The 23,291-nt window shown below is 43.0% G+C and overlaps 1 protein-coding gene across 2 annotated transcripts in view; it reads left to right on the top strand.

Moving 5' to 3' along the window:
- LOC112222057 (semaphorin-3F) overlaps positions 1–14,598 on the top strand; it is a 45,492-nt gene extending 30,894 nt beyond the window's left edge. The window contains exons 3-18 of one of the 2 annotated variants that reach the window (XM_024384623.2): positions 3,062–3,222; positions 3,973–4,035; positions 4,172–4,291; positions 4,364–4,457; positions 4,568–4,687; positions 4,876–5,021; positions 5,791–5,905; positions 6,396–6,465; positions 6,638–6,782; positions 7,244–7,466; positions 7,922–8,010; positions 8,150–8,191; positions 8,302–8,459; positions 8,627–8,694; positions 8,927–9,057; positions 9,179–14,598. In XM_024384623.2, the coding sequence (XP_024240391.1) occupies positions 3,062–3,222; positions 3,973–4,035; positions 4,172–4,291; positions 4,364–4,457; positions 4,568–4,687; positions 4,876–5,021; positions 5,791–5,905; positions 6,396–6,465; positions 6,638–6,782; positions 7,244–7,466; positions 7,922–8,010; positions 8,150–8,191; positions 8,302–8,459; positions 8,627–8,694; positions 8,927–9,057; positions 9,179–9,601 (2,168 nt within the window). In that variant the 3' untranslated portion in view covers positions 9,602–14,598. Of the gene's footprint in view, positions 1–3,061; positions 3,223–3,972; positions 4,036–4,171; positions 4,458–4,567; positions 4,688–4,875; positions 5,022–5,790; positions 5,906–6,395; positions 6,466–6,637; positions 6,783–7,243; positions 7,467–7,921; positions 8,011–8,149; positions 8,192–8,301; positions 8,460–8,626; positions 8,695–8,926; positions 9,058–9,178 lie in introns of both variants that reach the window. The other variant, XM_024384622.2, reaches the window with a different exon arrangement.
- Positions 14,599–23,291: the final 8,693 nt, after the last annotated feature.

Here is a 23,291-nt window from a genome sequence, read left to right as displayed (position 1 = left end):
CTATGTCTCAGACTATATAGCACTCAGTGAATTTCATTTAAGTCGTCAACTCTGCATAACCTTTGCATGATTCTACTCTTAGGTGATGCAGTTGTATAGTAGTGTAGGCATACCCAGCATATTGTAAGTAAGTACATCTCAACATGCCTGTTTTAAGACTAGCCTTCCCTTCCCCACAGTGTAGAAACAGCCTCAGAGGGTCCATTAGTCCTGACCTTGATGGCCAGCAGGTGTGTCCTTTTTCAAACAGTCAGCCCTCGGTCCCACCCTTGCCCAAAGATATTGGATTTTCGGGATAAACCCACTTGGAATGGGATGAGAGGAGCCCTGAGAATAGAAGCCCGCTGCCCTCCCTGTCCTCCCTACGCACACCGAGCGTCCGGAATCCCAGGCGCTCCGCGGAGCGGTGACGGACGGAATTCTACGGATTGTTTACAGATCAGTCACACAGCTGCGAGAGAGACAGACAGACGGCCACACTTCACCACCTAGTTAGAGGGCCAGATAACGGCACCAAACACATTCACATACCCCTCTCTGCTGCCCTCTCTCTTCTCTGATGTCCACACTCACATAGTGTAACGGTTTTCCTCCTCTTCTTACGAGGAGTATGAAGAATCGGACCAAAGCGCAGCGTGGGAAGTGTTCATGTTATTTTTATTTAAACTGAACACAAAACAAAATAACAAGAGAATGAACGAAAACGAAACAGTCCTGTCAGGTGTAGAAACACAAAACAGAAAACAACTACCCTCAACCCATAGTGGGAAAACAGGCTGCCTAAGTATGGTTCTCAATCAGAGACAACGACAGACAGCTTTCCCTGATTGAGAACCATACCCGGCCAAAAACAAAGAAATAGCCTGGCTGGGGAGACCTACAGGAGGCCTGGTGCGTGGAGGAGGCACCGGATGGACTGGGCTGTGGGGGAGCACTGGAGCTCTGATGCGCAGCCTTGGCACCACTCCTCCAGGCTGGATGACCACTTTAGCCCGGACCCTCCAGAGTGCAGGAATAGGTGGAACCGGCCTGTGGGAGAACACTGGAGATCTGGTGCATACCACTCGCATCTCTCCCTTAGGCTCAATGCCCACATTCGCCCGGCACGGGCGGAACGCAGGCACAGGGCGCACTGCACTCTCCCAGCGCCCCGGAGACACAGCACGCAGAGCCGGCGCAGGATACCCTGGGCCGAAACGGCGTACCGGAGACCAAACACGCTGAGCTGGCACAACACGCCCTGGCTGGATGCCCACTCTCGCATGGCACTTGCCACTGGCCTATAGCGCTCCGGGCTATGAGCGCCACCTGGCGACACTGTGCGCTTGACCGCATAACACGGTGCCTGACCAGTACTGCGCTTCTTCCAGTAAGCACGGGGAGTTGTCTCAGGTCTATCGCCTGACTCCGCCAATCTCCCTGTGTGCCCCCCCCCAAAAGTTTTGGGGGGCTGCCTCTCGTGCCTGTTGCGCTGCCTTACCTCATATCGCCGCCGCTCAGCTCTCGCTGCCTCCAGATCTTCCTTGGGGTGGCGATATTCTCCAGCCTGTGCCCAGGGTCCCTTGCCTTCCAGTATCTCCTCCCATGTCCATTTCTCCAGATATCGCTGCCTCTCGTTACCATGCTGCTTGGTCCTTTCTTGGTGGGTAGTTCTGTAAAGGTTTTCCTCCTCTTCTGACGAGGAGTATGAAGGATCGGACCAAAGCACAGTGTGGTAAGTGTTCATGTTATTTTTTATTTAAACTGAACTTAAATAGAACGCCCACCCTAGTCGGGGCGTGACACACACACACACACACACACACACACACACACACTAAGGGTATGCATATATCTGCCATATATGCATCTCTACTACAAAAGATGCATTGTCATATACCTATGTAAATGTAGACCTAACAGGTTTGTGGTTAACTAATATCCATGTATTTTGAAAGGGTTACATTATATTTAAATGTGTTTTAGTATAACTAGGATGTTTCTTTCTTAACTCGAAGTAAACATTTTTGTTTTGAATCCTCTTTTTGTGGAACTTAGTGTGAGCTAAATGAAGGTTCTGCTTCCATGTAGGTTTACAGTGAATACCTTTCGGATAAACAGGTAAAAAAAGATTCTCTCCATTGAGCATCGTCCAAAGCCTGTTCCCAGAACCTTGGCCAGCGTATGACCGTGACCTTACACCACTATGGCTCAAGCTATTTTCATGTATTTAAAGTTTCGGACAGAGCCCAGACAGGTTAGCAGTTGGAAGGGCAGTAATACCTGGTGAGATCAAAGTGTGTCTGGTATGAGGCTAACGTGAGTCATTTATAGATACTCCCCCCAAGCCTCCATCGCCAAACTAACACCCACTCTCGTATAGTTGGAGGGTGGCATTGTCTTCACGCCCTCATAACCAGAATTTATGTCTAAAGTCAATGAGCTGCTCTCCCTGCACCCCCCTCATGAATATGTGGATTGAAATTGTCCGTCCAATAGAGAAGTGCCATTATCCTGTGTTATTTTAGACGGTTGTCCATAAAACACATTACTTTGGATTGTGGCGTGGTATCTATCCCCATTGTGGCGGGCCAGTAAATCTGAGCTAGAACCCAAACTAATAGAGACAATAAGAGACTTGATAGACACACACACACACACACACACACACACACACACACACACACACACACACACACACACAGACAGCTGAACCCATCTTTAATTTCCCCACCTGCTTCAGTGCCTTGGCTCACCTCACACTTATAAAGAGGGAGGTGTTTGGCTCCCTCTACTGTTTAATGCGTCATGGTACATTAACATTGTCTGTCCTTGATGCTTCTCATGCCAAGTCCAAGGTATTTCCTGTCCCCAAATGTATTCTGATCAAAATGAATTATGTCTGTCTGTCCGCCCATCTGTCTGTCTGTCTGTCTGTCTCTGTCTATCTGTCTGTCTGAATGTTTGTCTGTCTCTCTCTGTCCGTCTGCATGTCTGTCGGTCTGTCTCTCTGTATCTCTCTCTCTCTCTCTGTCTGTCTATGTGTCTGTCTGTTTGCCTCTCTGTGTGTGTGCTGGTCCAGAGCTGTTGGAGACGCGGACGGCACGGCCCTTCTCCTTCTCCTTCAACACCAGTGACTACCGCATCCTGCACATGGACCAGGACCAGGGCCGTCTCTACCTGGGCAGCCGGGAGTATCTGGTGGCCCTGGACATGCACAACATCAACAAGGAGCCCCTCATAGTAAGAGCAAACACTATAATGACTCCTATGATAAATATTCCATAGAGATACATATTATATCTGATTAGATTTTCCTGACCAATATGGCCGTCCTGTATTCCTGTTTCCAGGATCCATTCCAGTGTTTTATTTACATGTATGTGGTAAATTTTCAAAACTCTTAGTACAAAACTCTTGTAGACTTCTTGTGCATTAATTTTGCTTGAAGACATCTTTCACAGCACAACCATTGATCCAAAATATAAGTAAACTTTGAAATACCATGACAACATTGATTTTAATCACCAAAACACATAATGATATCTTCTCAATTTAGTTATTTTAATAACCAGTTAATCCAATGGCTAAAAATGCAAGATACATGTTCCAAAATTGCCCTTTGAATGTAATATGCTACAGTACTGTAAATTCAAGAAATGTACAGTTTTTCATTAGGCAATACACTTGCACTATCCATTAATATGGACTGAACATCAAATTTCTATCCCATGTGTGATCAAAAAAAATGACAGGCCTCTCTCATCTTTTTAAGTGGGAGAATTTGCACAATTGGTGGCTGACTAAATACTTTTTTCCCCCACTGTAATTCGGTTGCCATTTGTAGGCCTATGAGTGCAAATAATAGTAATACTTTATGTCTACAGGTATTTATGCCTTTGTGATGTCATATTATAAGGCTTAGAATATGTTATGTCTCCATGTAGAGGCACCAGATCTGAAATGTTGAATTTTGTACTCTTCTTCCTTCAGATTCACTGGCCGGCCACTACCCAGAGGAAAGGAGAGTGTAGAATGACTGGAAAGGGTGGGCAGGTGAGTGCCCTTTACCTCTTGACTTTTAGCTTTGATGTATGAAAAATGCTACACAAATTCTGCTGTTGTTGTTGTTGTTGTATTTATGTAAATTATGTACAGTGTATTGTAACTCTGTTCCCTCTGTACTAATCAGGGGGAGTGTGCAAACTTTGTGCGTCTGATTGAACCCTGGAATCGCACACACCTATACACCTGTGGCACAGGGGCCTATAAGCCTATCTGCACCTTCATCAACAGAGGATGGAGAGCAGAGGTACGGACACACACATGCACACAGACACACACACAAACATTCCTACCTCCATATATTGTCCTCTCTGTGCAGGAGTACCTGTTTAGGCTGGTCCCTGGCTATGGGGACTCAGGGAAAGGGAAATGCTCATATGACCCTCGACAGGAGAACGCTGCGGCCCTTATCAGTGAGACCTCTTCTTATCTGTTCATCATTACAGTTCCCACCACAGTCCTCCCTTATGGTACCTATAGCCATTATCATAATCCATTGTGCTGTTTCCTTCCCCTTATACAGATGGGAATCTGTATGCAGGGGTCCACGTTGACTTCATGGGCACGGATCCGGCCATCTTTAGAACCCTGGGGGACAGACCTGCTGTCAGGACGGAGCAATATGACTCCCGCTGGCTGAATGGTGAGTTGGCCCCTCTGACTCACAGGTGACACACTGAGCAACCCATGACTGCTTTTCCCTGAGAAAAAGTCAGCCACACCAGTCTGTGCCTAGGTACATCGCTTATATTTCTCTCTCTCGCTCTCTCTCTCACTCTCTTGCTTACCCTCCTTTCTCAAATGGACTAATCTCCCTCACTTCGTCTCCAGAGCCAGTGTTTGTTAAGATCCAGCAGATTCCTGACAGCTCCGAGAGGAATGATGATAAACTCTACTTCTTCTTCCGGGAGAAGAGTCTGGATGGTGCCGGGGGGGCCAGCCCCAGTGTCCTGGCCAGGGTGGGCCGAGTATGCCTGGTGAGAGACCCCCGTATATATTCCCCCTGACCGCACAAAGACACACGCACGCACACAAACACACATTTTGAAAAAACGTTATGAAACAGAAAATACACTGAGTATACCAAACATTAGGAACACCTTCCTAATATTGAGTTGCACCCCCCCTCTTTTGCCCTCAGAACAGCCTCAATTTGTCAGGGCATGGACTCTACAAGGTGTGGAAAGTGTTCCACAGGGATGCTGGCCCATGTTGACTCTAATGCTTCCCACAGTTGTGTCAAGTCGGCTGGATGACCTTTGGGTGGTGGACTCATTCTTGAAACACACGTGAAAAGCATGAAAAATCCAGCAGTGTTACAATTCTTGACACAAACCGGTGCGCCTGGCACCAACTACCATACCCCATTATTTTTTCTTGCCCATTCACCCTCTGAATGGCACACATACACAATCTATGTCTCAATTGTCTCAAAGCTTAAACATCCTTCTTTATCCATTCTCCTCCCCTTCGTCTACACTGTAAGGGATCAATAAGGGATCATACATTTCACCTGGACAGTCTGTCATGGAAAGAGCAGGTGTTCTTAATGTTTTGTACACTCAGTGTAAGTCTTCATATTCAAGTTATGGTAATACCTTCGTTTCAAAGGATCTTCTCCCATTTTGTGCCCACTGAACACACAACCATTGGACCCTAGAATGCCAAATGGTGGTGGTGATGATATTGAGTGATCTTGCAAATGGAAATGTGTAAATGATTCCAAACTTTGTTTCACCTCCCCAGAATGATGATGGGGGTCAGAGGTCACTGGTCAACAAGTGGACGACCTTCCTGAAAGCTCGGCTGGTGTGCTCAGTGATAGGGAGCGATGGTGTGGAGACCTATTTCGACGAGCTGAGTGAGACTGCTTTTCATTGCTACTGTAATGACAGCAGGCTGCAATTCAATCAATTGCAGATAAAGGAAAACCACAATGCTGCTTTACTCTGAATGTTTACAGCCTTTGGCCTTGTTTTGACACTTGTTTATAGAAAAGGCACTGTTACACCTGTAGTACCTGTCAAATGTTTGGACACCTACTCATTCCAGAGTTTTTCTTAATTGTTACTATTTTCTACATTGTAGAATAATAGTGAAGACATTAAAACTATGAAATAACACATATGGAATCATGTATTAACCAAAATATATTTTATATTTGAAATGTATATTTTGATTTGTTTAAACACTTTTTTGCTTACTACATGATTCCATATGTGTTTTTTTCATAGTTTTGATGTCTTCACTATTATTCTATAATGTAGAAAACAGTTAAAAAAATTAAAAACCTTGAAGGAGGTGTGTCCAAACGTTTGACTGGTACTGTATGTCAACATGCTTCTTTTCAGAGGATGTCTTCATTCAGCCAACACAAGACCTTCGCAATCCTGTCGTGTACGCCGTCTTTTCCACTGCGGGGTAATATATCACTTGAATCATTCCAAAATGTTGCCCACGACCATACATTCTATGTCCTTTGTTAGTGCTGAACTGAAACCATAGCCTGCAACACCCAGTAGTTCTCCGCGACTTAAAGTTTTAGAACCTTGGGTAGTTTATTTTGACAACTCTCTTCCACCTCTTTCCTTAGTTCTGTGTTTAAGGGCTCAGCCGTGTGTGTCTACTCTATGTCCGACATCCGCAATGTCTTCAATGGCCCTTTCTCACACAAGCACGGACACAACTACCAGTGGACCCCCTACACTGGAAAGATCCCCTACCCTCGCCCTGGAACAGTACGTACACTCAGTCCCAAATACTTCCAGGAAATACTGGAATGTAGCAACATGATAATGAGATAACAGATTAATGAATGGGTGATGATTTGACTACTTGATAGTAGCCTAATAAACAAACAAATAAATTATGGATAGTGTTTTTTGAGTACTGTATGTCCTCTATAGCGTCAAAGTTGTTAAATCTAGATCAACACATAATCTATAGAAAGAATGTGCCAAACTGTCATTGTCTTTGTGTGGTCAAAATCAAATAATTCCCATGATGCAACATACAGCAAGATGTGCTACATGACGGTCGTATTAATTTGTGCACATCGTTGTGTAATGGAAAACGATAGGATGCAGTTCTGATAGACAAGTCCTGATATTCCTTCCCTGTTCCAGACTGTTTTCTTCCATTTAGTGCCTACTGAACATGATCTAGTTCAACCAGAGCTCTCTGTCTTCTTCATCTACAGTGTCCAGGAGGAACGTTCACCCCAGGCCTCCGCTCCACCAAGGAGTTTTCGGATGAGGCGGTGAACTTTGTGAGGGCGCACCCCCTCATGTACCACTCTGTCTACCCCATACACAAGAGGCCTCTGGTGGTGCGAACGGGGGTGGACTACCGCTTCACCTCCATCGTGGTGGACCTGGTGGATGCTGTGGACGGGAGGTATGAGGTGCTCTTCCTGGGCACTGGTGAGTCACGCTGCAAGCCAGGTTCTTCCTCCTTTTTACTGAGGGGGAAAATCAGGGGCCCTATGTATCAAGCATCTCAGAGTAGGAGTACTGATTTAGGATCAGTTTGCATCTCATATTATTGCCTTTTATATCACAATGAATAAGATTACATGGACAGGGGGTGGATCTGATTCTAGATCAGCCTTTATACTCTGAGACGCTTGATACATACGGCCCCAGATTGGATCAAATCCTAAATTGAGATGTGTGTGTGTGTACAGCTGGAAGTGGATAATTCATGCCTTGATAATAGAAATCATAATTTGATTAATATCAAGTCATCTTCACGTACCTCAAGTTAGGAGTTAGCTCTCAGTTAATCATTTTCTTTGAGCTCAGTATCTTCTTCTAGGTTATTTAGGCTATCTGTGGTACTATGTACACTATGAACCGCTCTCCCCTCTTTTTTGTAGATCGTGGGACAGTCCAAAAGGTGATAGTACTTCCTAAAGACACTAGCACAACGGAAGAGCTCACATTAGAGGAGGTGGAGGTGTTCAGGGTAATGACAATAATTGTACTATTTCATGTGAATCACTGTCTAGTTTGATTGAATATGTGAAGGGAGATGGGACAATCCAACAGTTTAATTACGCAATATCATCTTTTCCTGACCCCTTATGTGCTCTTTCTTTTTGCAGAATCCAGCTCCTATTAAGACTATGAAGCTATCATCAAAAAGGGTAGGCTTTATCAATTATAATTTGCTCATCTATGATTACTACTATTGTTGTTGTTGTTGCTGTTGTCGTTATGCCTCTGATAGCCCTTCCTCTCCCATTCTGACACACAGCAACAGCTGTATGTGTCGTCAGAGATGGGGCTTACCCAGGTGTCCCTGCACAGGTGTGGCGTCTATGGGAAGGCCTGTTCAGACTGCTGCCTGGCCAGAGACCCTTACTGTGCCTGGGATGGGGAGACCTGCTCTGCCTTTAGCCCCTCCACCAAGAGGTTAGGCACCTCAGCACCAATTAAGGGGTTACATAACATGCTTGTACTGTATTAGTTTAGATGTTTAAAATAGGATATCATTCCATCCAAACTGAATACTGAGTTTTAGGCATAAGTCAATGTTGTGATAATGTATAGTCATCCACTGTTCCTATTCTTGTTCACAGGCGGAGCAGAAGACAGGATATTAAGCATGGAGACCCCTTGCGGCAGTGCAGAGGGTTCAATGCAAAAGGTATGTGATCACAGCCAAAGTACTGAACATTAGATCTCATATTTCATTTTATATAGAGTGTGTATCTGAAAGCCTGGGCTGGTGAATTTATTTTTTGTAAAAGGAGTATAATGTCACTGCATACAAAGGTCTCACAACAAAATCTCACAAATGAGTTAACCACTGTTAATGGGGTTAAAAGGCCTTTGATTCAGATGTCTCCACTGTATTTCTCTGATTCTCTCCCCTTCAGTTGAGAAGCGTCTCAGTGAAACAGTGCAGTTTGGGGTGGAGGGGAGTAGCACTTTCCTGGAGTGCCAACCCAGATCTCCACAAGCGACAGTCAAATGGCTCTACCAGAAACCAGACGGCAGGAGGAAAGTGGTACGACAAGGCCTAAGGGATCGTTAAATTCTGATAGCTTTTGTATGATGGCTGTAGATAATGTCGTCTTCTCCCTTTCTCTCACAATGATGTTCTTTATCTTCCTCTCTCCCCCTCCCAGCTGAGCCGAGACAGAGAGGTGCTGAAGACTGGTCACGGCATCCTGCTTAAGTCTTTGAGTCATGCCGACGGGGGGCTGTACAACTGCCTGGCCACCGAGAACAACTTCAAGCACACGGTGGCCCGCGTGGCCCTCCGCATCCTGGACCGGGAGATTGTGGAGGCCCTCACCTCCCCGGACGGCCCCCCGGAGGACCAGAACCCCCATCACCACCGACACCCCCACCACCACCCTCCGCCTCCACCACCCCCTCCTCACAACCTGCCCCCGCAGTTCTCCTCCCAGCCGGAGATCCGCCTCATCAACCAGTACTGTCAGTCCTACTGGCAGCAGCTCAACCTCAACCTGCCCACCAAACGCACTAGCAGGAGGCACACTGAGAGCCAGCCAGAGCCAGCCCCGGGGGCCCCTAGGCAGTCCTAAACCCCATCTCCCTCCCTCTACTCCACTGGTACCTGAGCCAGGCCCTGTAGGGCCACTGTGGCCCTGCACAATGGTAACGGGCAGACTCACTCATGTTGTTGTGATTTTGTTGTTGTTGTTGTTGTTGTTTATCTCACTCCCATTTAGGGTTAGTCTCCATGAGCCCAATTCTAACTTTAGATCTGTGCACATAGCTCTGTGGTTTCTTGCAAAATTGGTGTTACACACACTGAGTGTTTGGTCATATGAATCTTTAGATTCATCTGCAAATGAACTACGCTATTCCGTCCAAGCTAGTAACCTGGTTAGTAACTAGTTAGAGCCTTGAATGCTGATTGGCTGACATCCGTGGTATATCAGACCGTATACCACAGGTATGACAAAACATTTATACTTCCTGCTGTAATTATGTTGGTAACCAGTTTATAATAGCAATAAGGCACCTTGGGGGTTTGTCGTATATGGCCAATATACCAAGGCTAAGGGCTGAATCCAGGCCCTCTGCGATGCTTAGTGCCTAAGAACAGCCCTTAGCCATGGTATATTGGCCATATACCATACCCCCTCATGCCTTATTGTTTAAGAATGTCACATTGTATTGTATCACTCAGTGTAAGAAATTTTAGAAACTGCAGAGGATTTTGTTAGTGTACACAATAGTTGCCTAGCCACCACCATGGTAGTGAGGTGATATAGAGACACTGTATCATATGAATCATTGTAAAATGTGTCACATGTTGTATGGCTGCCTCAACCTCACTTTTTACAATCCATTTGTTCCACTGAATCTAGTTGATGAAACATGGGCAATTTAATAGTATTACGTATATTATGTTTCCATTCTAAATATTGTTACAATAGAATCCTGCCAATGTCAAGTCAGAAAGAATAAGGCTCAGGGTCGTTCTTGAATTGCGGTGGCATCTGGCCTTGGCATTTTGGCAAAAATAGTTTTTTAATGTTTAAAAAATGGGTTCTATTCTAAATCAACTAATGTGGAAGTTTAATGACTAATTATTTGTACCATTATGATTACATTGTGCCACCAGTAGGAGTAGTGACAGCAATTACTGTCACCCCAATGACTGTCACACCAATGACTGTCACCCCAATCAATGACTGTCACACCAATGACTGTCACCCCAATGACTGTCACACTACTGACTGTCACACCAATGACTGTCACCCCAATGACACATTTAAGGTAATAGAGGATTTTCTTAAATGGAGGCCACAAATGTTCAAATCTAAGGTCACAATGTAATTTCCCTTCTTTTAAATTGAGTAACACCAATGACACTTTCCATTTACATATACTAAATGATCAATGGAATCCTCAAATTTGTGACATACTAAAAGGGTGTGATTAGCTAATAACTTTCTTTAATATAGACCCCTATATAGACCCCTCCCCAATAACAATTTGCCGCTCGAGGGATTGCTAAATGTCCTTCTATAACACCAATGACATAAAACTTAGGGTCACATAATATTTGTAAAAAAATAAAAACAATAATTGGTTTTATTGTTCTTTGCCAGGGATGGGCAACGGCGGCTCACTTTTGTAGGCCCGTGGATCCCCCCAACTTCATGTTGAGAGGAGAGTTAGAATAGTAGAATACACAAGGTGCAATTTAGAAATTTGGTTGTGCATCAGCAGTTTTTCTCTTGTTTTGTTAGTCACTGACAGTCACTCAATTAGCTCATGTTTAGGTTGGCAGGTAGCCTAGTGGTTAAGAGTGTTAGGCCAGTAACCAAAAGGTCACTGGTTTGAATCCCTGAGCCGACCAGGTGAAAAATATCTGCCGATGTGACCTTGAGCAGATCTATGTCAGGTTGGACTTTGCATGAATCCACTGCTCTTTCTCTCACCCACGCCATGAAACATATTTTTTTGAGACTGTACATATTCCTGTAAGTTCTGCATTTTGGTGGTGGGGGTGTAAGGGATGGGATGGGGTAGGGGGTATTATTATGATCTATTGTTGATTGACAGGACCAATATTCACAGAAAGAGGCTTTCATGAAAAATAGGTAGACCTTTTTGGAAATGAAACATATAAATATTTGAATGAATAAATGATTATGGATAGGAAGCCGTAATACTGTAGTACAGCAACGTGCTGAGCAGGGCACTTAACCCTAGTTGCTCTGGATAAGAGCATCTGCTTAAATGTTTCACCAAAACATATTTTTTTGATAGCTGGCTAAACTAACTCACCTATCTAAATCTGTAGTAATTATGATTGAATTACTGACTTTGATTTTGTTAGTCACACTCACTCAGATATCATAGGAAATTAGCTGTAAAACTCCAAATGATTATCTCCTCTCCATGGCAAAATGAGTAGAATTGCATGAAATTTGTGGGCCCCTCATGATGAGTTCAGATTTTTGGTGGCCCCCACCCCTATCCAAGATGTCCATCCCTGATCTAAAAATATACGATATACTTTTGTTTACTTTCTAGAATTCAAATTAATAGATAGATAACCCTAAAACATGTTACTACAACTCTACTCATCACTACTGGGACAATCCAGTTTGCTTTCCCTAAATACTTTAAACAATGCCTAAACATAAAGTCTTGCAGTATAAAGTACTTGCATTATAATTTGTCATTTATAAACAGTTCAATATAAACAAAAGCATGGATGATGTGTAACTATTTGTCTTTTTCAATCGTTTTTCATGGTGGCAAAAGCGATGGACGCAAATGCCACCGCAATTCAAGAATGACCCGTTTACATGTTTTTCGTCTGCCATTTCTTAAGATTCTGATATAATCTATTTTAAAACATGACATTTCACAGAAAATGTGGAATATCAGACACTCCTGCTTAATTTGACCAAACATTTGTTAGCAGGAAGAAACTGACCAAATTAGTCTCTATTTCTTTTTATTGGTTGGACTCCTGGGGTTATTCAATTGTTATTGTTTTTTAACCCAATACTATACTTACTAAACACAAAACCATTAGTGTCAGCTAAAAAGCTATCCAAATCTAATGTTTGAGTAAATTGCTTCGACCTTTGTGCTTCTTTCTGCTCAGCACTTCAACAGTGTGTTAGGCAGAGACCAAATTTTGGACCAAACACTGTTCCATTCTCCAGCCAAGACTATCAAGGGATTAAAAAATGAACATGTACATAGAGCAAGTTTGGTTTGGAATGACTCATTCAGAAAAAGAGATTCATTAGCTGTTGATAATTTCAGCAAGAAAAGAAAATGGAGACAGCATAGGGGTTTTCCATTGTGTTGCTTCGAAATGGCAGTACATATTCTCTCTTCAGTGGGAGTTACATTACTTTTACAACAGCTTGACATCAGATGAGAAACTGATCCAACAGAAACTGGACTGGAAGGCTCTTTAAAATGTGACTATGTGACATGGCCACACTGTATTTTTCTTGTCCTCTAGAGATGAGTCATTAGTATACTCACTAGCACTCACCTGGCTCTATCATGTGCTTTTGTTGGATACCACACGTATTCAGTGCATTCATATGGTATAAATACATGTAAAGGACTTTTAGATCTCACAGATCTATGTCAGGTTGGACTTTTCATGAATCCACTGCTCTTTCTCTCACCCACGCCATGAAACATATTTATTTTGAGACTGTACATATTCCTGTAAGTTCTGCACTTTGGTGGTGGGGGTGTAAGGGATGGGATGGGGTAGGGGGTATTATTATGATCTATTGTTGATTGACAGGACCAATATTCACAGAAAGAGGCTTTCATCAAAAATAGGTAGACCTTTTTGGAAATGAAACATATTAATAAATATGAATCAATAAAATATGAATAAATGATTATGGATAGGAAGCCATAATACTGTAGTACAGCAACGTGCTGACAGATTACTCAACTCTGAAGCCAAAGAATCCTCTATTTGAATGAAAACGTGTTCTATTTAAAGGTCCAATGGAGCCATTTTTATATCAATATCAAATCCTTTCTGGGTAACAATTAAGTACCTTACTGTGATTGTTTTCAATTAAAATTGTAAAAAATAAACAAAAATAGCTTCTTAGCAAAGAGCAATATTTCAAGCAATAATTTAGCTTGGACTGTCTGGGAGTTGTGGGGCCTAATTGGAGGGATATGTAACCTGAAAACTAGCTGTTATTGGAAGAGAGGTTTACAACTCTTTGTTATTGGTCTAATAACTTATAACACCTGGTAATGTCGCCAGGCAGACCAAAACTCCATCCCACTAAAACAGACAGAAATTTCAGGTGGTCTTTTCAAACAGCTCTTACACTAAAAGTGCATTATGATAATTTTCACAATTTCACAGTATTATTCCAACCTCATAGTGTGGAAATATAAATATAAAACACAGAAAATCACATTTTTGACTGCACTGGGCCTTTAACATATTTTTCACTATATTCACGTTCTTTGTGGCTTTACAAGGCTTCTTTGTCTTTTCTTAGCTATAGAGTTTGAATCCAGAAATGTCTACCTGTCTCGTTTCTGGAATATTATTTGTAATAAAACAAAAGTCACTCAAACAAAACAATGTAACGCTTGGTACCATATTCCTTCTAGAGTATGTCTGTGACCTGATTCAAGAGTGACATGAGTAAATTAACATTTTAAAAGGGAGTTACGGGTGAATAACAAACCCATTTCATTCAGTAACTATACAATTATTTTGTTCCCAAAACTATTCATTGGTGTCAGCCATCTTGGCCTTTCCACTCCCTACTGCGTCTAACCAGTCAGCCAATCAGAGTGGCTTATATGCAAGCCACAATGGTTGGCTTCAGCAGGAAATTCCACTGTAGCTTAGTGCAGGTCACAACCCTTCGCAGAAGGAATACTGTGCATTTAGCGGTTCTTTGTCTTGCTGTTTTTTGGGCTTGTGTGTTTGTCATTGAGCTACGTTGACTCTATCTGTGTTTTTTCTTTGTACTTGTAGATGTGTTTGTGTTAGTTTAAATTGATATGGTTGTTTGTAATAAATATTATTTTATTATTATGATATGTGTTAGCTTTGGTATTTCAGTAGAGATTAATGATATAGTGTATCCAGATTGGAGAATGTTTGAATTTAGTCTCCTTCCACTCTCTTCAATTAGTTTCATGTTTTAATGTCACAGTGAATTGCCTTTCTTGCAAGTTCTAACCCCAACAATACAGTAATCAATAACAATGTAACACTAACAATAACAAGCTCAAACTAAAACACACAAGATATTAAAAATAAGAAACAAAAAGAACACTATAAAGTAAGTAAGCAGGGTCAGTTCCAGTACCATATTTACAATTTGCAGGGATACTGGATCGATAGAGGTAGATATGTATAGGGGTAAGGTGACTAGGCATCAGGATATATGATAAACAGAGTGGCAGCAGTGTATATGATGATTGTATGTGAGTGTGTGTATAGTCAGTATAAAGGTATGTGCATATAGGGCTGTGGCGGTCGTGACATTTTGTCAGCCGATGATTGTCAAGTAAATAACTGTCGGTCTCACAGTAATTTACCATGAATTAACATAAACACATTTAGCATCTCTTGGCTTCCACACAGACCCTACCTACCAAGCCACTGATGAAGACCTTTGGAACATCTACATTTGAAAAAGTCTAATAAATCCATGTAATATAGCCTACACCATCACAATAAACCCATTACTTATTTTACACAGATTTAAAGGATCATGACCGCTCGGGGGCGTCCGCATGGTCCTAAAGCACACCGTTGCATCGTTTTGTATCACATTCCAATGATAAAACTGGGTGGCGACAAAAATGCAATTTCAGAATGTTGGGGGAGGACATGTCCCCCACCGTCCCCAGTGAATGTTGTGCCCCTGTATTTCAGAAGAACAGAATAGCGTTGTCCTTATGTAAGGTCCTGATCTGGCTATGCAAAATGGCTGTGGGCTACACAAGTTAATTTAGCAGACAAGATTTTCTTAGAATTCCGTGGCATTATTTTATATTATTTTAGAGTATGAAGTATAGAATTGATCAAAGCTTGTACTCCTGGGTTATGCAGTGGTCTAAGACACTGCATTTCAGTGCAAGAGGTGTCACTGCAGTACCTGGTTCAAATCCAGGCTGCATCACATCTGGCTGTGATTGCGAGTCCCATAGGGCGGTGCACAATTGGCCCAGCGTCAACTGGGTTTGGCGGTCATTGTAAATAAGAATTTGTTCTTAAGTTCTTAACTGGCTTGCCTGGTTAAATAAATGATATTTTTCTCCAAACAATTTGCGTCTATTCCGTGATGAACGGTTAACAAAGAAATAGGTTTTCCTATATGTGCCAGGTTTTAGGTAAGACCCAGACAATGTTGAAGTAACAATGTTTATTGTAACAACAGGGCAGGCAAACGACAGGTCAAGGCAGGCAGGGGTCGATAATCCAGAGTAGTGGGGCCAAGGTACAGGACGGCATGAAGGGTCAGGTCAGGCAGAGGTCGGTAAACCAGAGTAGAGGCAAAGGTACAGGACGGTGGTCAGGCTGGCGGGCTCGGAGTCAGGACAGGCAAGGATCAAAACCAGGAGGACGAGAAAAAGAGAGACTGTGGAAAAACAGGAGCTGAAAAAACACTGGTTGACTTGAACAAATAAGACGAACTGGCCCAGAAAGACAGAAAACACAGGTATAAATACCCAGGGGATAAGTGGGGAAGATGGGCGACACCTGAAGGAGGGTGGAGACAAGCACAAGGACAGGTGAAACAGATCAAGGCATGACAATATGCTTAATTTAGAGTTGTTCATGTAACTTTAGTTGTTCTACAAAAGTTGGGCTATATGTTTTGATGTTTAATACATTGTAAGGCTGCATGATGTGACTAATGATGATTTGAAAAAAGTCGCTTGAAAGGCATGAGCTCTGCTTTTTTTTGCGCAGGTTGTACAAACTTCATCAGTCTCTCATTCACAATTTGATAAGCACTTGATAATGCTTTGAATTTCCTGGCAGCATCCCCTTTATGTGGTCGTAATGCACTCTAAAAAATCCATGCCTTTTGCGTGCAGTCGCCATTGTGCCCTTGGCCCTTAGTGCTGCGTTGTGCCCTTCTCACTGAGTGCTGCATGTTCTGAAGCACCTCTCACTCACATGTCTCTCCCTCACGTGATCAGGTCTTTCTCACAGGCTACAATTGAAGACAGACAACATTGGGGATGCAACTGTGTGCATCCTTATCCAATTCCGAGGTGCACTGTCCACATTTACTTTTCGTCAGCCAACAAGGTGAGTAGGCCCAATGAACAGAAAAAGCACTAGCCTATGTCAATATACTATCCCCCTTAGCACAAAAGTTGGCCTATTCTATTCTGTACGAGAAATAATTATCCCAAATATAGTCGGGGTCAGTTATAGATAGATAGATCTCAAATCAATGAATAGATAGATCTCAAATGAATACCACTAGCATTACAAAAAAAATGTTTTTACGCAATGTGGCTGACGCAACCGATCAGAACGTTTAGCTTAAATTTTGTATACACTATTAGGCTATTTCTTCACATTATAAGTGCAGCAATGCGCACACGGCAAATGTCTAAACGCAAATGTTCCATTCGCAGGAAAACACCATTATCAAAAGTGACCGCAAATGCAATTGTGCATGTAATGCTTTTATTATAAAATGTAAAATGTATTATATCCAGGCTGTATCACATCCGGCCGTGATTGGGAGTCCCATAGGGCGGCGCACAATTGGCCCAGCGTTGTCCAGGTTTGACCAGAGTGGGCCGTCATTGTAAATAAGAATTTGTTCTTAACTGACTTGCTTAAATAAAAAAAATGAAATGTGTATTTTTATGGTAAATTATCTTCCCAAACGTAAAACTCACGTGCTGCTTATGTATGCCAGTTAGGCTTTACACTCCTTGTAAAGCGGTTTAATGTGCTTAATTTTAAGAAGTTATTTGGCCACTTTAGTTGTGATACAAACCTTATCAAAACATATCGGCCTATGGGCAAGATCAAAAATTGGAGAGAAAAAGGGGGATAGTATGTAGTACTGTGCGCCTCCCATAGTTTGTTCTGGACTTGAGGACTGTGAAGAGACATCTTGTGGCATGTCTTGTGGGGTATGCATGGGTGTCCGAGCTATGCGCCAGTTGTTCAGACAGCTCTGTGCATTCAACATGTCAATATCTCTCATAAATACTAGTAGTGGTGAAGTCAATCTCTCCTCCACTTTGAGGCTGTAGGAGCTGCCTGGTTGATAGTGCTGTTAAGAATGTAGCTACTGTTGTATCAATATGTTTTGACCATGACAGTTTACAATCCAGGGTTACTCCAAGCAGTTTACTCACCTCAACTTGCTCAATTTCCATTTTATTTATTACAAAATGTAGTTGAGGTATAGGGTTTGATTTGTCCTAAATACAATGCTTTTAGTTTTTGAAAATAACATATGTAGGGCTAACTTATTCCTTGCCACCCACTCTGAAACTAACTGCAGATTTTTGTTAAGTGTTGCAGTCATTTCAATTGCTGTAGTAAATAACGTGTATAGTGTTGAGTGATCCACATACATAGACACACTGTCTTTACGCAACAAGATTGAAAAAAGTAAGGGGCCTAGACAACTGCCCTGGGGAATTCCTGATTCTACCTGGATTATGTTGGAGAGACTTCCATTAAAGAACACCCTCTGTATTCTGTTAGACAGGTAACTCTTTATACACAATATAGCAGGGGGTGTAAAGCCATAACACATATGTTTTTCCAGCAGCAGACCATCATAGATAATGCCAAAAGCCGCACTGAAGTCTAACAAAACAGCTCCCACAAACTTTTTATCATCAGTTTCTCTCAGCCAATCATCAGTCATTTGTGTAAGTGCTGAATGTCCTTCCCTATAAGCGTGCTGAAAGTCTATTGTCCATAAGTTTACTGTAAAATACAATTGTATCTCGTCGGCTATTTGAGCCAGTAAAGGGGTTTTTACTTTTCTTAGGTAGCGGAATTACTTTTGCTTATCCAGGCCTGGGGGAACACACTTTCTAGGAGGCTTAAATTGAAAATATGGAAAATAGCAGTGGCAATATTGTTCACTATTATCCTCAGTAATTTTCAATCCAATCTGTCAGACCCCGGTGGCTTGTCATTATTGATAGACAACAATAATTTGTTCACTTCTTCCACACTCACTATATGGAATTCAAAATTACAATGGTTGTATTTCATACTTTGGTTAGACATACTTGAATGTGTAGTGTCAGCGTTTGTTGCTGGCATGTCATGCCTGTTTGCTAATCTTGCAAATGAAAAAATCATTAAATTAGTTGGCAATATCATTCGGTTTTGTGATGAATGAGCCATCTGACTCAAGGAATGATGGAGCTGAGTTTGCCTTTTTTCCCAACATTTCATTTAAGGTGCTCCAAAGCTTTTTATGGTCATTCTTTTTGTCATTTAGCTTTGTTTCCTAGTGTAGTTTCTTCTTCTTTTTATTCAGTTTAGTCACGATTTCTCAGTTTGCAATACGTTTGCCAATCGGTTGTGCAGCCAGACTTATTTGCCATTCCTTTTGACTCACCCCCCTCAACCATACCATTTTTTTCAATTCCTCATCACTCCATGGGGATTTAACAGTTTTTAGTCATTTTCTTAATGGGTGCATGCTTATTAGTAACTGGAATAAGCAATTTCATAAATGTGTTAAGTGCAGCGTCTGTTTGCTCCTCCTTACACACCACAGACCAACAAATATTTTTTACATCAACATCATAATAATCACGACAAAATGGATTCTATGACCTCTTATACACTATATTAGGCCCAGCCTTTGGAACTTTGTTTTTCCTAGATATGGCTACTATAATGACGTTGGCCTCTTTGGGTATAGCAAGCCCATCCCCCTCTCCCTGCCTCCCCCTTGCCTCCTTCAACAGGGTTGCTGTGGTCAGAGAGACGTCGTAAATTCCTGAGAAGACCCTGCCACATGGCCACCCAGTAGAGAGAGAGTAGATTTTCATTGAGAACAAAGGAAATCCTTCCACCTCACAGAACTTGAGGTACGAACAAATTTCATGTTCCGGAGAAAGTATAAAAGATCAGTGAAGAATCCAGCCACAAACTGGTCCGTTTGACACAACTTGGGAAAGCTCATGGGAGACGGTGTGGCCACATTACCATAACGCTGTTTATATAATAGCCCCAGATATAAGGTTTACATCTAATTGTTGTATAAGATGAATGAGTGAGTATGATACTGTTTACACAATTTTACAATGGGATTTTGGAAAACTCAAAAAGGGAATTGGATTTGAACTAAATCAGAGGACCGCCTCTGAGCCCAGTTAGGGTCAGACATCCAGTTAGGGTCAGACAAGCGCCGCTTCTGGGTGAGCGTTTTCCTGTTTGCTTATAGCGGAATACAGCTCATTGAGTGCGGTTTTAGTGCTAACCTTGTTCTGTGGAGGTATTTATTTATTTAACCTGGTAGGCTAGTTGAGAACAAGTTTTCATTTACAACTGCGATCTGGCCAAGATAAAGCAAAGCAGTGCGACACAAACAACAACACAGAGTTACACATGGAATAAACAAACATACAGTCAATAATACAATAGAAAAAGTCTATATACAGTGTGTGCAAATGAGGTAGGATAAGGGAGGTAAGGCAATAAATAGGCCATAGTGGCGAAATAATTACAATATATCAATTAAACTCTGTAGTGATAGATGTGCAGAAGATGAATGTGCAAGTAGTGGTACTGGGGTGCAAAGGAGCAAAATAAATAAATAACAGTATGGGGATGAGGTAGTTGGATGGGCTATTTACAGATGGGCTATGTATAGGTGCAGTGATCTGTGAGCTGCTCTGACAGCTGGTGCTTAAAGTTAGTGAGGGAGATATGAGTCTCCAGCTTCAGTGATTTTTGCAGTTCATTCCAGTCATTGGCAGCAGAGAACTGGAAGGAAAGGCGGCCGAAGGAGGAATTGGCTTTGGGGGTGACCAGTGAAATATACCTGCTGGAGCGCGTGCTACGGGTGGGTGCTGCTAAGGTGCCAGTGAGCTGAGATAAGGCGGGGCTTTACCTAGCAAAGACTTACAGATGACCTGGAGCCAGTGGGTTTGGCGACAAATATGAAGCGAGGGTCAGCCAACGAGAGCATACAGGTCGCAGTGGTGGGTAGTATATGGGGCTTTGTGACAAAATGGATGGCACTATGACAGACTGCATCCAATTTGCTGAGTAGAGTGTTAGAGGCTATTTTGTATATTACATCACCGAAGTCAAGGATCGGTAGGATAGTCAGTTTTACGAGGGTATGTTTGGCAGCATGAGTGAAGGATGCTTTGTTACGAAATTGGAAGCCAATTCTAGATTTAACTTTGGATTGGAGATGTTTGATGTGGGTCTGGAAGGAGAGTTACAGTCTAACCAGACACCTAGGTATTTGTAGTTGTCCACATATTCTAAGTCAGAACCGTCCAGAGTAATGCTGCTGGACTGGCAGGCAGGTGTGGGCAGCGAGCAGTTGAAGAGCATGCATTTAGTTTTACTTGCATTTAAGAGCAGTTAGAGGACACAGAAGGAGAGTTGTATGGCACTGAAGCTCATCTGGAGGTTAGTTAACACAGTGTCCAAAGAAGGGCCAGAAGTATACAGAATGGTGTCGTCTGCGTAGAGGTGGATCAGAGAATCACCAGCAGCAAGAGCGACATCATTGATGTATACAGAGAAGAGAGTTGGCCCGAGAACTGAACCCTGTGGCACCCCCATAGAGACTGCCAGAGGTCTGGACAACAGGCCCTCCGATTTAACACACTGAACTCTGTCTGAGAAGTAGTTGGTGAACCAGGCGAGGCAGTCATTTGAGAAACCAAGGCAGTTGGAAGAGAGGGTTCAGATTGTCTAGCCCAACTGATTTGTAGGGGTCCAGATTTTGCAGCTCTTTCAGAACATCAGCTATCTGGATTTGGGCGAAGGAGAAATGGGATAGGCTTGGGCAAGTTGCTGTGGGGGGGGTACATGGTTGTTGACCAGGGTAGGGGTAGCCAGGTGGAAAGCATGGCCAGCCGTAGAGAAATGCTTATTGAAATTCTCAATTATCGTGGATTTATCGGTGGTGTCAATGTTTCCTTGCCTCAGTGCAGTGGGTGTAAACAGCTACGAAAAATAAAGATGAAAACTCTCTAGGTAGATAGGGTAGTCTTCAACTTATCATGAGATACTCTACCTCAGGTGAGCAAAACTTTGAGACTTCCTTAGATATCGTGCACCAGCTGTTTACATAAATGCATTGGCCCCTGCCTCTTGCCAGAGGCTGCTGGTCTGTCTTGCCGGTAGAGTGTATAACCCACCAGCTGTATGTTTTTAATGTCGTTGTTCAGCCACGACTCGGTGAAACATAAGATATTACAGTTTTTAATGTCCCGTTGGTAGGATATACGTTCTTTCAGTTCGTCCCATTTATTTTCCTGTGATTGAACATTAGCTAGCAGAATGGAAGGCAAGGGCAGATTAGCCACTCGTCGCCTGATCCTCGCAAGGCACCCTGATCTTTAGCCTCGAAATCTCAGTTTCCTTCTCCAGCGAATCACGGGATCAGGGCCTGGTCGGGTGTCTGCAGTATATCCCTCGCGGCCGACTCATTAAGAGACGGTAGCAGCAACCTTATGTACAAAACAAGTTACAAACAACGCAAAAAAAAAAAAAAAAAAAAATAGCATGATTGGTTGAGAGCCGATAAGACAGCAGCCCTAACCTCCGGCGCCATCATTGTCTGTGTATTTTTGTATTTTCAATATTTGAATACTTTCCAAGTGTATTTCAAAATACATTCCAATGTTACTACTTGTATTTCGAATAAAAAGGATCCAAATATTTACTCCAAAATGCATTTGACATTCATTTAAATACTATACATAGTATTTGAACCCAGGTCTGTCACATAGACACTTTCTAGCATCCAATGAGTGTAATAGATGGTTCAGAAGTGTGCTTGCTCGTACATTTTTTAGTTAGGTCCCCAGGGGGATATGGTCCAGCAAGCCCCCCCAATCCCCACCAATGGGGGCTGGGGTGCCAGGAGATGTGATTCTGCCTCCCAAATCTGTCACTAGCATTAACGCTCAGGCTGGGGGAAGAGCTGGACCCCTCTTCCTGCCATGGATGGTGGGTGGGCACCTGCAGAGCGGCTGTGATCTGGGTGAGGAGGTGGATGTGAGGTTGTAGGAGAAGGAGGCGGTGGTGTGGCACTGGTGGCCCAGTTCTATGGTGACTCCCTGGTACTGAGGGCAGGACAGGACCCTGGTTGGTAGAACGCATGGGGCTGGGGAAGGGGCGGTCCCTGGAGGGGAACACGGGACAGCGGGCAAGGGTCCCAAGTGGCAATGTTGGGCTGGGCCGGAGGCAGAGTAGGAGCCAGAGTAGGAGCCAGGTGGAACAGAAGGGAGGGGACCCTGGCGATCTAGAGGCTGACCGGGGGCAGATTCTGTACAAGAGAAAACAACATAGCTCAAGTTATCTTTCCATTGTCCAAAACAAAAGTTATTTCTCCATTAGAGAGGAGCCATTGGTTTACAACCTTGTCTCCTCATCTCTGCTTTGACAGCCTCCAGCCCTTCAGACTGTGCAATTAAGTCGTAGATGAGTCTGGAGGTCTTTACGTTGGTCAGCTTGTCTTCACTGATCCCAGCCCTGGAAAACAAGTTCTTCAGGTCAGGGTCCAGGTTGTTGGTCTACAA

The sequence above is a fragment of the Oncorhynchus tshawytscha genome, linkage group LG22, assembly GCF_018296145.1.
Source record: "Oncorhynchus tshawytscha isolate Ot180627B linkage group LG22, Otsh_v2.0, whole genome shotgun sequence".
Taxonomy (NCBI): domain Eukaryota; kingdom Metazoa; phylum Chordata; class Actinopteri; order Salmoniformes; family Salmonidae; genus Oncorhynchus; species Oncorhynchus tshawytscha.
Note: the sequence above shows the minus strand (reverse complement) of the source record. Positions and strands in the feature narration are given on the sequence as shown.